Source organism: Ciconia boyciana, chromosome 25, assembly GCF_034638445.1.
Source record: "Ciconia boyciana chromosome 25, ASM3463844v1, whole genome shotgun sequence".
Classification (NCBI taxonomy): Eukaryota; Metazoa; Chordata; class Aves; order Ciconiiformes; family Ciconiidae; genus Ciconia; species Ciconia boyciana.
Window position 1 is genome coordinate 2832523 of NC_132958.1, and position 13688 is coordinate 2846210.

The 13688-nt window shown below is 40.8% G+C and overlaps 1 protein-coding gene across 5 annotated transcripts in view; it reads left to right on the forward strand.

The window, feature by feature from the left end:
- Positions 1 to 1212: 1212 nt before the first annotated feature.
- The window catches only part of EBF2 (EBF transcription factor 2), a 144876-nt gene continuing 132400 nt past the window's right edge, over positions 1213 to 13688 (forward strand). For 4 of the 5 annotated variants that reach the window (XM_072846108.1, XM_072846109.1, XM_072846111.1 and 1 more), the window contains exons 1-6: positions 1213 to 1343; positions 3912 to 4068; positions 5052 to 5115; positions 5417 to 5472; positions 5852 to 5925; positions 12459 to 12527. In XM_072846108.1, coding sequence (XP_072702209.1) covers positions 1213 to 1343; positions 3912 to 4068; positions 5052 to 5115; positions 5417 to 5472; positions 5852 to 5925; positions 12459 to 12527 — 551 coding nt within the window. The remainder of the gene's footprint in view (positions 1344 to 3911; positions 4069 to 5051; positions 5116 to 5416; positions 5473 to 5851; positions 5926 to 12458; positions 12528 to 13688) is intronic. The other variant, XM_072846110.1, reaches the window with a different exon arrangement.

Consider the following 13688-nt stretch of genomic DNA (forward strand, 5'->3'; position numbering starts at 1 on the left):
TGCAGTGGCAGGTCCGGTCCTGGTTCACAGCGGGCTGGGCTGGGGAGAGCTCCAGCTTCCTTTAATGGGAAATTCTGCCTACATAGGATGTTATAAAAAGTTTTAAGGCTACACCTGACAGCTCGCGTATAGCGAGAACTTTCGGGTCTTCTGGGTGCGCTGCAGCCTCGCTCGCTCGCTCGCTCGTGCAGGCAGTCCCTCCACACAAACCCCCGCAGGCATTGCGACCGCGACCCGGTTCGTGCCCTCGGAGCGCCTTTTTTTTTTTTTTTTTTTTTTTTTTTTTTTTTAAATACCGCGCCTGAAAGCAAACCAGCCAACTACCTGTGCGATTTGCTTTATTATTACAGTACGGAACAGATTGATAGAGCTTGCTGCTTGTAGCGCGGTTGAGTTGCTATGCGGCAGGACCGCTTGGTGTGGGGCTGGCAGGCCGTGAGGCGAACTGAGAAGTTAGGCTGCCCGCGCTCCTGCCGCTGCGGGTTACGGGTGCGCGGGCGGGCGCCGGTCCGCGCCGTCTCCCCGCCAGCAGTCGGCTGGCTCCGGCCTCGCCGCCCCCCGCCCCGAGGGTGATTGTGTGGAGCCGGGAGCTGAGGCGAGCGCGTAGCGGCGGCAGGGTTGCCCGCAGCCCTCCAATCGGGTGAGGCTATGCAAATATAACCCCTTATTTGGGAACAGGCTCCTCCCCCTTCCCGCTATGTTTGCTCCCAGCGCTGTAACCCATTCATGGTGACCAGTTTGGGAAGGATCGTCTCTTCCCAGGCGTAGTGTGTAATCAGACTGTCTTTAGCTCCATTTCTTCCTTTCTTTTACAATTTATCCCGCTTTTTTTTTTTTTTTTTTTCCTCCTGGATTAGGCAGCAATCAATCCTTCTCCCTGTGTCTGTTGAGAAACAGGTGATCCTTGTTAACAGCGATCGGTTTCTGGATGCAGTTTCCTCTCCTGCGTCTGAAGGATGATGATACCAGGCAAGACTGAATCAGCATAACTTTTACTTTGCAAGAGGAAAAACTTTTTTCCCCATTTGAAGGCATTAAAAACACGTAGCATTTAAAAGCAGAAGAAGTTGGTTTTAAAGCTGAACTTCTCCACTTTTCTTGGATTTGTGTGTGTCAATTTCAAAGGCTGCGTCTTTTTTTTTTTTTTCCTTTTCTTTTCTCCTCCCTTATCCCCCAAAAGGAAACTGTTGCTAGTTGGAATAGACTTTTTAAATGTTTGGGATTCAAGATACTTTAGGAAGAGGACCAATTCTGAAAGATAAATCTCTAGGTTCTGAAATGGATTCCGTCAGGTCCTGGGTCAGAAACGTTGGGGTTGTGGATGCAAACGTAGCAGCACAAAGGTAACCGTGACTATTTCTCCCCCACTCTTCCTCTGCCCTTTTTTTTTTTTTTTTAAGTAAGCCTTTTCTTTACTCCCTGTTGTTGCTTGCATTTGATATTAAATTTATTTTCTCCCTTTCAGTCCCCCTCCCTCGTCCCGGTCTCCTCTAGTCAGTGAAAATTCAAGGTAGTACAGCTAGAGCTAGGGAGAAGCGCTCCAAAATCGGAGAGCATCAAGAGTCCTAAAATCCAGTGCGGGGATCAGATGACAGAGAGGTCGGATCATTCTTTTTCTGCACAAGGGAGGTGTGTGGGGGGGTGGAGTGGTTGTACCTAGTGATACAGACTACTCCTTCCCGCTTTCCGGGCCAGACAGCCGAAGAGGATGGGACCAAGTCAGAATTAACTTAAACGTAGATATTCCCCCCCCCCCCCCCCCCCGGCCCATCTTGTTTTACTTAATTCAAGTGGCTCTGTAGCTACTGTAGGCATCGGCGAAATCTTAACCCGTGGATTCAAGGCTGCTGGCTGACTCAAACCGGCACGCAGGGCGCAGAGCGTGGTTTCGAGGAAGAAGGGGAGCCTGCGGGGAGGGAAGACGTGCCGGCCGTTGGGCGATGCCGCGGCAGCAGCGCGGAGCCCCGCGGGCGCACGCCCTGCGCGGAGCCCAGAGCCCGCAGCCTTCCTGCGCAGCCCAGCCTCGACCCTCGCGCTTGCGGGCGTGGAGCACCTGCCTGCCTGCACGAAGGATCTCTGCTGATCTGGAATGCTAGTAAACACACCGAACTGGGGGGTGTCTGTTTGTTTTTCACTTGTTTGGGCGGGTTAGCTTCCCCCCCTTTTATTTTCTCTTCCTAGCCAAGTCGGCACCAGGACCATTATTCCAGTCTCTTCCCGTTAGGGGTAAGACGATGAAAAACCCTTTTAGGTAATTTTTTTTTTCTCCTGGCTCTCTGGATACCTTAAAAAAAAAAAAAAAAAAAAGTAGTAGCGTCGGGGAAGGCTAAATTGGTCCCGGGAATAAGTTGTGTTTTACTTAATATTGAGACAAGGTGAAGGGCATGTAACAGCAGATGGGACTTCAAATGAAACAGGGACGTTATAGAAATAAGTGCCCCCACCCACGGCCTGATCCGTGAGCAAGGTTTTCCAAGCACTATGGGAGGAGTTATCAGAGTTTTATGAATGTCGATAGACGGTTTAATAAATACGAGGGGGGGTGGGGGCTAGAGGTTTATTCCTGGGGAAACCGAAAGTAAAAGGAAACGGCTCCTAAGAAGCCTGTAATCCGCCGGAGTGGTGGAGATGCAGTTGCCCTGTGCTAGGTGGTGGCATCGCCAGGTTTTTTCGGAGATCCGTAACAAACCAAGAAATCCGAGTTCTTATATGCAGAATGAGAGGAAGCCCCAAACTAGGTGCAGTTGTGGCGGATGCGGTGAGTTCACGCTGTACCTATTTGGCAATGGAAAACACAGGGAAACATCTGTAGTTCTCCGAAAGAGTCAAATACTTTGGCCAATGCAGTGGAGCTATTTTGGGGACTGAAAACCAAAACTGTTCTGACTCCGAACTTGTCTGGCAGATAGACTTAATCTGTCTACTAAGTAATAAGGAGGTGCTCACGTGCACCTATGTTCTCTGCAGTAGATGGAAATCGGCATTAGGGAGAGGGAGCTACAACTAATTTCACTAAGAAACGTAGCTGCAGTTTGTGTGGGTACGCAAAAGCGTTTGAATTGTTCCAAGCCGGGAAATGCGTGGGAAACGTCACTGCATTTTCTGCAGTCAGAGACAAGGTTTGGGCAAGGGCTAATTGACCCGAGTCTAAATTCTTTCAGTTTAAATCAGAAATTGAAGATGCAGGCATCAGTTCAAATAGGTCAGTGATTAAAGACTACACTGACAAACTTTGCTGCTGAGGAAAGTGGGTGCTCTGCTTGAAACTAGTTGTCTTTTACCTGAAATGTAGGTGCCCTCAAGTTGACAGTCCGCTTGTAGGAAACGTTTTAAGGTCGCTTGTCTTCTCCTACAGGAAAGGTGAACGGTGCTGCGATGTACAGACAGCACTTCCAGACTCTCCGATATGTTACATCTACTTCCCACCCTGCGTGTTGCATTCCAGAAACGAGTGTGACAGGCAAGAAGAAAATAGGTAGAGGAGGAAGTAAAAGACTTACTGCCTTTAGCAATAACCGATCTCAACATTGGCGTCTGTAAATTATTCTTGTCCTCAGAGCATAGCCTTAAAGATAGGGGGGCCAGGCTGAAAGGAGCGTTACAGTGACAGCTTCAAACTTGGGCATCGCCCCTTCCCCCCGCCCCGGCTCCGGCCGCCGCCGCTGCCAGCCCTCCCTGCCGTCCGGCTCCGAGCGCGGAGCCGCCGTGCGTGCCCGGGCGGTGGGAAAGCGCCAAGGTCGGAACCGGCGGTGACAAGTAACCTCGTGTGGCACTCGCACGAGGTGGACGGTTCCCGGCTTTCCTCTGAGCGTGCTCTGCTTTTTCTGTTGTTGTTTTGCTGTTACTACTGCACAACCTGGTAATGTCTTTGTCTCTCCCCCCACACCCTATCCCGTATGTTTCCTCCACAGCGGAGTAGCTTTGTCCAGAGCTCACTTTGAAAAGCAGCCACCCTCCAACTTGAGGAAATCCAATTTCTTTCACTTTGTTCTGGCTCTCTACGACAGACAGGGGCAGCCCGTGGAAATAGAGAGGACAGCTTTTGTGGACTTTGTAGAAAATGATAAAGTAAGGCTTGTTATCTTTCTTCTTCCTCTTTTCCTTTCCAAATTTGATCTTCTCCCCAGCTGAGCTGCTAACTTTTAATGCCTGTTGTCCCTAACAAAATACAACCAGCTCTTGGTCAAGGGTTCAGGTGTTTTGGTAGAGCTGTTGCCCTCTGTGTGCTGCTGTAGTTAAAAAGGGTTGCAAGCCTCTGCTGTATCGGGAATACAATGGGAATGTCATACATCCACTAAAAATAGAATAAAAAATTTCATGGGGGACAAATGTGCCTTTTTTTTTTTTTGGGTACCTACCAGATCTGCTGGGTTTTGTTAGTACCCTAACAGAAGTGGAATCTGACCTGTAATATGTCATGTTATCTGTTGAGCTTGATTATATGTATTTCTTAAGACTCCAAGGTGAATGGCAGGACTTGAAAAGCATTTGCTTTTGGATTTTGAATCCATGTGTTGACCACTTCACATTGTTTTTACAATTATTTTCTTAGTCATGGATGAGATTTTTTTAATTATGAAGGTTGCTCATAAATAATTGTCTTCTAGGAAATTACAGTAAAAAAACATGCAAGCAACATGTCTGTAACACAACCTTCAGGAAATATCAGTAATGCCTCAAAATAACACTATTGCAAAGTAATGAAGACATTAAAAACAAAACCCACTTGAGCTTTCCCACTATCAATCTGCTTTGTATTAACTGACTTGAAATGTACAAATTAATCTGAGTGTATTGCTTTGAAAAAGGTGAGAGCATCATAGCAAATAAGAGAGGAAAAGAAGTTCTTGAACTCCTACAGGAAAAGATGTCAGCAGTATTTTGTAGTTTGTCCTGGGTCATTCGGAAGGCTAATATATCCCAATCAGTGGATTCACCTCTCAGAATTTTAATGAACTTTGTTGTCACTTTCATCATGTTTATCAGCTTTTGCATTTTAAATGTGCCAAGTGTAAGTTCTGGAAGAATTTTTTTTTAATTCTCTCTTTCAGGAGCAAGGCAATGAAAAGACGAACAACGGCACACATTACAAACTCCAACTCCTTTATAGCAATGGTGAGTCCGCTTTCCAGTCACCTTCTGTAGGTTGTACAGTGAGGCAAGGTTTGTAGGTGCTGTCACTATGATTTCTAAAATACACAGAAACTCCCTTGCATGATGCCCCTTCAGTGTAGGGGTGGGCTCTGAAGTTTACCTGGTGTGGATGGGCTTGGGAAACACACCAGAGGAAACAAAACTAAATGGTCTTTCTGAGGATGTTTAATAAGGCACTAGATGAAACTAAATGGTTTTGTTCTGATCTTTAGGGAAAGATGCATGTAGCATAATTATTTATTACTCTTCTCTCTCGCTCTAGGTGTCAGGACTGAACAGGATCTGTACGTTAGACTCATCGATTCAGTGACTAAGCAGGTGAGCATAGCTAATATGTGCCGTGCTATCCTGTCCTGCCTCATCCTTCCGTTTTTCTTAACATTGCCCTGCATGTTTTTTCTTCTCTGGTTCATTTTTGTCTCTTGTTCATCTGTATTGCAGACCTTATTTTTGAGGACAATTGAAAAGTAATGTTCTTAAGTCTCTTTTTTTTTCTCTACCCATTGTAGGTTTTCCTCCACTTTTTATCAGTATTTATGTATAAGCTGCTTTCCCTGCTCGTAAAGGCTTTGGGGGAAGGTATTTATTTGCAAGTTATGGCGAGCAATGGTAAAAAGCCTTCACCTCAGATCTGAATATTATGACAAATAAGTAATGCCTGATGCTACTGGCTTACCCCTTTTCTTAATTTTTGTAGCCCATAACTTATGAAGGACAGAACAAGAATCCTGAAATGTGCAGAGTTTTGCTTACCCATGAAGTTATGTGCAGGTAAGATGACTTTATTAACGGCATATCATTTGTTAAGTTTGTTTCCATAGATGCCAAAATGCCCTTTCCGATGAAGTTGTAGGTAGGAAGAGTTTGATTTTTTTTTTGTTTGGTTGGTTTGTTTTGTTGTTGGGTCAGAGAGATTCTTTGTGTACGAATACTTTCTCTTTACACGTGGATAATATTTGATTTGGGTTCAGTACAGATATTTGGGTTCTTTTGTTCTTTTTTTTTTTTTTTTTTTTTACTGCAAGAGATTTAGCAACCCCAGGTCCGCAGTCTGAGCTGCGCTATTTTTGTTTAGAGTAGGCCTTTGTATGTGTTGTTTAAATCAAGACTTTTCATATGCTTATTTCTTACAAAATTCCTGTTCACCTTTTAAGAATGAGCAGTTTAACTTACAGATTTTTACCTGGAAACTAAAAGGCATTCTTCATGTAATTTTCTGTGGTGAAATATTTTGATTTTCTTAATTAAACTATCATCATTAACGTTCTTTAATTTTGCTTAGTTCTACCCCAACCAAAAAAGAAACCCCTCAAACCAAACACAAATCTTTCTTTTCTATATCATGTAAGCAATATTTAGGGGACTTCCACCTTTTAATTAAAGACAACTATTTTTAGCATGTAAAGTTATAAATTAGAGGGTAAAATGAGGATGTTTATTAAAAACATTTGTGTAAGTCTGAAGTTACATGTACCTTATGTATGTACATCGTGTTTCCATGGTAACTTATTACTTTTCCTGTTCTTGTGTAATTACATTTTTTTCAATACATATAACAATGCAAACAGTCAATGTTCTTATATTAAAATGTGTTAAATTGTGCATAGAATGTTCTTTCATAAAATGAAAGGCAAAACCAATCTTGACCTTTACTAAACACAGTTTGTGATTTATTGTATTAGTGGGAGGGGGTTAAGCTGTTGGACTGAACGTTGCTTCTTTTAATGTTGTGGTCTGCTACTTGATTTTTTTTTTTTTTTTAAAGTAGCCTTTTAAGTTCATATAGTAGTAAGAGCAGCTTATTTGGACAGACTTCTTGTCAAGGGAAAGTCTCAGTTTCAGTACTTAACAATTACGTCAACTATTCCATTACTTTTTAAATATAATAAGAATCAAGTAAATGCATGGTATTTATCTGTTGTGCTTTACTCTTAATTAAGAAAATGAACATTGTTACTTTTGACCAACATTCACGTATCTATGCACAAACACAGCATTATATAATGGATGAGAGATGCATATAGTACTCTTTATGAAGACCTGTAGTAGCAAAGATCAAAGGCATATATGTTACTTTCTGGCACATCTAGAACTTGTGTACGTATTTAAATATATATGCTATCCATATCGTTGAAAGTCTTCGCTATAACTAGGTGAACGTTAGAGAAGAAAAATCTTTGAATCGCTATGCAGTTGGGTCCTGGTTTGTGATAACAAAATAGCAGTTAGCATACTTCATCCTTCTCTGGTTTTCCTGTACAGAGTGCAGTTCTATTTTAGAAGTTTAAAATATTTCAGCAAACACTGACACCTTTCCATCCAAATGTACTTCTTTAAAATAAAAATACTTTGGGTTTTTCCCCTGCTTCCTCTCCATGCCTTCATAGTATCAAACGCTCTGTTCAGCTTTTATATACCTGGCGTCCACTGATGCCTATAAACATATTCCGTGCTTGATTTAAGGGAGTGTTCTACAAATGTAAACCATTATTCTGATTATACTGAACTCTCCTGCTTGATAGATTAGCCAAGGAAGAATTACAACTCGGGGACGTCCTTTCCATGTAAAACACAGATTAGCGAACAAAATCAAAAGCGCTCTGCTACCTAATCAAGACATTTGATTTTAAATGTCGTGTTTTCCTGAAGTATCTCTGAACAGGATGCTGCGTATTCTGAAGAGGCATTACACATATCACTTTGAATAATGCCAAGGGAATGGATCCAACTCTAGTTAAACTTGACATTTTATTTTATTTCTTTTAAGTACAATAATCAAATCTTCCTCATTGTGTGCTGCTTAAGTGGCAGCATCAATTTTTAAAGCCCCTAGTTTAGTTTGCATTAGTAACAGTATATAAAAATTTAATGCACTGTACCCACTCTGCTGTCCAAATTGATGCCTACTGTTTTTAAAAAGAAGGGTCTGCCTGTCTTTCTGCTCTTCTTCCAGTCCTCGCTAGTTGAAGGTAGGCTTTTTTTGGTATTTTTTTTTGTATATAATCACACACGCAGATATTCTTGCTGTATAGAGACAAGTGCATCCGAAACTCCGCATCTTTCACTCAGACAGTGACAGATGCATGCTTAGCAGGAAAGTTGTCTAAATATTGATACGGCTACAACAATCTGTCATACCAATTGAAAGTTAAACTCTCAACTCTCAATAATTAGTGCTTTCAGTGAGAGGCTCTGTTTATTTATTTGCAGATCTGAAATTTTTCATTTGGGTTATTACGGCCTAATGGGAACTGTTCCTATTAGGTGGGTCTATCTTAAATACACAGTCTTTCCCCCCAATGGTTGGAAATCAAGGTAAACAGTCTCCTCTCCTGGAATAACTTTTTTCTCCTCTTCTTTTTCTTCCAATTATTGACTAAGAGGAAACTAGTTGTTATGCTGCTGCCAGCAACCCCCTATGCCCTCAATGCTCAGAGGGTTAAAAGGTGGTATAATTTGAACAGAAGTAGTCTCAGGGCCTACAGCTGGCTAATAACAGAGTTGTATTGAGTGCAAGCGAGCCCCACAGCTGTGACTTTCGCCACAAGGCTCAGACTAGACAGGAGCTCTAATCAGCTGGGCCAGGCGGCCACTGGGGCCTGTGTCTTTATCGGCCAGATGGTGTGAATTTAGACACTTTTGTTATGCAATTGCAGGGAGGAGTTGGGGAGAAGAAAACAAAACAAAGGCCACCATGCTGTGAGCTTATTTGAGTTTGAAATTAGAGACAGATTTTTTTTTTTTGGGGGGGGGGTGAGGGGAGGGAAGTTGAGGGCTGAATTTTAAAACCATTTTAGTCAAGTGTGAGGAGGGAAAGGATGCAAGTTTGCCTTTGACATGAGCCTTCTGGAGTATTCAGTTTGTAGATCTGGTGTTGTCTGTTGTAGCTTTTTGGTTTCTGTGTTTGTTTTTTTTTTTTTTTTTTCAGGACTGTTCATGATGTAAACCATTATTTTTCCCATGTAGATCTAGTTAGAGGGGAAAGAATAATAAGAAAAGGTGTAGAAAATAGAAGTCTTAGGCCTTGATATTCTTGTTTTAAGCAAATGAGCATCTCTAAAGGTATGTTCCTAGCACAGCATTGTAGCAGAAGTGTAAACATCGGTGAAGTCATGCCAATAATTTGCTTTAAGAGAATATTGTAGGCTTGATCCTGGACCACCAGAGTTTGGGATTTTTGCCATTGACTTAAGTTGGAACAAGTCAATTCTGTTACAGACAGCACTTGTAAAACAAACCCAGTGGAAATGTTAGCGCTTGGATACTGGGATGAAATACTTGGAAACAGGGATTTAAAGATTTGAGAGGTACTTTGGCTAAAATGCTGGGCTGAAACATCCTCAGTCTTTAAAAGCACTCTGATTTATGTGTGAACTAGTCACTCACTGGAAGTGAGTGGCTGTTTTCCCTAATCAAGACATTTTTTCATATATGTTTGGGCTCAAAAAGTATTACAGTCAAAGGGAAAAAAATCTAGCACTCTAACAAAAATCTGTTACCCGAGTATGATAAGAACGTAGATATTTGTAAAATATTTGGAGAACTTTAGCTGTAAGCCACAGTTTTAGAAGGAAAATTTTTAAGTATTACAGTGGTAAAGTTCCTAACTGTGATAATTGTGCAAACTAAAATAAACCAAGCTGCACTTTTTTCAGAACCCAGCCACGTTGTACTCCAATCTTGCATAATTCATTCTAAAACACTATGCCAAGAAATGGTAACCTCTCTGGGAAGAGTATGTGAGCTGATGAGATGTGGTGCAGGTACTGCTAGTGTGTTCTGCTTGAACATTACGGTGGTGTAGTGCAATCAGAAATATTTTTTATGACCATTTGCATAAGTTACATGACTAAAGGATATCTCATTTAGTATTATTGCAAAGAGAAGAAATGACTGCTGTTTCAGGTAGATGTAAAAAAAAACCAAAACCAAACCAACAAAACACTACAAAACTATTTTAAAAATTGAGTTCCTTTTGTTGTTTTATTATAGCGGCATGTAAACCAGCAAGGCATTTATGCCTGGTGTTATTTCCAATGCATTGTTATATTGGACATGTCAGAAGTACATGCCAAATGTATATTCTTCTGAGTGAGGGTTTTCTGCTTTTTTGGGGTTTATTTTTTTCTTCAGAAAATATCTCACATCTTGGCTTTTAATACAAAAGTATGCAATTCTTTATCAACAATCATTAGGCAGTGAAATGCATAAAAGATGCACTTAAAACAAAGTTGAGAGAAGGAGGGAGTGGGGATATTCTTAGCTAGTGTGAATTACCATAGCTTCACTGAAGTCGATGGAGCTATGACAATTTACAGCAGCTAGAGGGTCTGCCCCAGGGATTTTTAAATATTTAGTGTATCCTTTTATTTTAAAAGGACTAGCATCGATGAATAAGTGAAGGTTTGAGGCAAAGGGAATGTAGAAATGTTGAAACAGTTAGAGCTGCTGTTCAAATAGATCTGCTAGTTGTATCTCATCTTGCTGGGCAATTTCAGCTTGCAAACGGAAAGTTCCTGGCACACACTGTAACTTAAGGAGAAAATGCATGCATCTGAAATTTTTTCATATCTGAAAGAGGTCTTTTGTCTAAATGCTTATTTTGGGTATTTATAATTGGAATATTAGGCATTTCAAGAAAAAAGCTACTCTCTTATATTTTGCACTGCCTTCAGCGAGTTCAAGCATTTTATTTAAATTTTTTAAAATTCCTCTGCTTAGAATTGCTCTCCAGTTGGAAAACTGTGGGATTCAGACTGACTTGAGAATTTTGTAAATGTATTCAGCACCTATTATACCACTGTACAAAAAACTAAACAATTTTTTGATTCCATGTGTGTAAGTTTGAACAACCTCAGCAGAATGTGAAAAACATAATTTGGAAAGGCATTTGTGTAACTTAAGGCAGAATCTGATCTGGTGACTTCTGAGGCATGTTGGACTTCTGATGTAGTCCACTGAAAGTTTTGGATGCCTCCATCCTCCCCCTGCCATGTTAGCTTTGGTTGGAACAACCTATCTGAGCATCAAGACAGCTTAAATCTTCTAACAAACTTCTATGTTGCTACAAATTTTGAAAATTGAGAATTTCAGATCAAGGACTGTTTTTAAAGTCTATTAAACTTTTGGTACTCAGCTGGTGTATATGCAAGGAGCATCACCTATGTCAATGAGTATATCAGTGGAAATCAAATAATGACCTGTCTCTTTTTCTTTCTTTTTTTTTTTTAAATTATTATTATTAAAAATGGGAAAAGGAAATGCAGTGGTTCTGTTCTTCTTTCCTGAAGAAAGTTTAATTCACTGGGAGTGAAGAACATCAAATAGCTCCTGAGTGTAGGTTCTATTCTTCTGTACCATCTCCTGATATATCTGTTTATATATGTACACATCCGTGCATGTGCACACAATCACGTGTATGTACACACACACAGTCGTCTTTGTGTATGTGTGCATGCGCACACACATAGATGTGGACATAACATGGATATCATTCTGCGATATGAGCCTTACTGCAAGCTCCTGAGGGCGACAGCGTTATGTTGCATTTTATTACCAAGTCAGATAAATATATTTATTTTATGTTGTGAGCTCATCAGAGAGTGTTTTAATTTCTATACAGTCACGTTGGTGGCCACACAGTATAAAATGTGTATAAATACATGCTTAATCTTAAGGGCTTATGGTCACTGAAACAATTGCAAAGTGATTCACAGATGAAGTCCCAACCTGAAAAAAAAACTCTTCAGATCCTTAGTAGGATCTAAGTATGTTCAGTTTCTGTTTTTATAATTGGTGCTACTATAGTGTTGAAGTTTTCTGTGGGCATATGAAACTTAGGGGTTACTAGATATTTAATAATCAACAAATCAGTTACTAGAATATAACAAATCAGTAGATTGTGTATAGTCAGTTCTAACACCTTCTTTTGATGGACTTTTAACCATACATAACACACGATACTCATGCCTGTAATGTCATTATGACATCTGTTAACCATTTATTAAGCCTTTGTAAATAGCGCCTTAGTCTAAAGTGTGACTATATTGCTGTTAATTTTTGGTTGGGAATTTAAAAAAAGACTATGGGGAGCCAAGTGCCAAACTCCAGCTGGAATCAACCAGGATTTGGGCACCCGATTCCCTTAGTTCTTCTTCCTTCCAGAAAGCCTAGCCAGAATTTTCTCAGTCACTCTTCTAGGCATATATTGAGTCCTGAAGGTTTGCAGGTGAGACTTCTAGCTGGTTGCTTTGCTATCAACTGTCCCATTAATTCTTTAAATTCGGTTTTCTTTCTCTCTGTAGTCGGTGTTGTGAGAAGAAAAGTTGCGGCAACAGAAATGAGACTCCTTCTGACCCTGTGATCATTGACAGGTAGGAAATGAATCCTCATTTTCCCACAAGAGCAACACCAAATTGCTGGGTGCGCTTTGAGGCGGCTGAGGGTCTTTCTTGACGGTTATCTGTCAGTGTCTGCCATTCAGGGATGTCTGTGCTTTGTGATTCTTTAGAAAAATGCCAGCCTAAGAATTGGTTAGCTTTAGTCCATCTGGGCTTACCTTGACAAAATTGTTGATGTTTATTTTCTCAATTAAGTTCTCTGTGTATCATTTTCATTGTGACCAAATATTCCATGTATGTATCTGGAACATTTTCTGTTCACCAGGGATATGATCCAACTGGATTACCGAGACAGATAAAGCTTTGAGCAACCGGGCAGCTTCAATAATATTATTTAACAAAATAACAATACTTTTGTAGAAATGTGGGGAGGAAGGAAGGGGTAAAGGCAGAAGTGCAACATATTAGGCAAGATTAAAACTGATGGTTTGAGGATTGTGAGCAATTTTATGTAGAACAGCAGCTTCATATATTACTCGGTTCTAGATCCAGGTTTAGGTTCTGCTTGCCAGTTTCTAGGTAAATAACATAAATGGGGAGAGCAGCAGTTTGTTAAATAATGAACTGGCACATTAAAAATTGTGAGTATGTGGAGGCTTAGAAAATTAGCCTGTGGAACTCACTGACTTGAAGTGTTGTTTGAGATCTGGAGTTCAGCAAGATTCAAAAAGGAAAAATAAGAAGACAGAGCTGTTTCAAAAAGAAGCACATGCGATCTCTAGAAGGAGAAGAGTAAATAAGGAAAAGTCAGGAAGAAACCTCGCTCCCTCCCCCCCCCCCCCGCCGATTATTCTATAGTAAGTGTTTAAAGAGTTTCTTTTCCCTGAAGCAGCTGGTACAAGGGGCCAATGGAGAGCTGATGCTGAAGTGGATTGATGTCTGTATGTCTGACATGTTCTGTCTACATTCTAATAAGCATTTTTTGTCATAGTATTTCTTGTGAATTTTATTTTGGTGTTCAGAATGGTTGAGCTGGTTTGAATAAAGATCTACAATTATTTCCTTCATTTTTTTCATCACAGAGTCAATCTAGATAATTTTGGAACTTTGATGATGTGATGGGGTTCTTCCACTCCCTTTACCCCATGGTTTTCCCTTTTCATTTTGTATTTACAAGTTGTGGTTGGGGCCAAA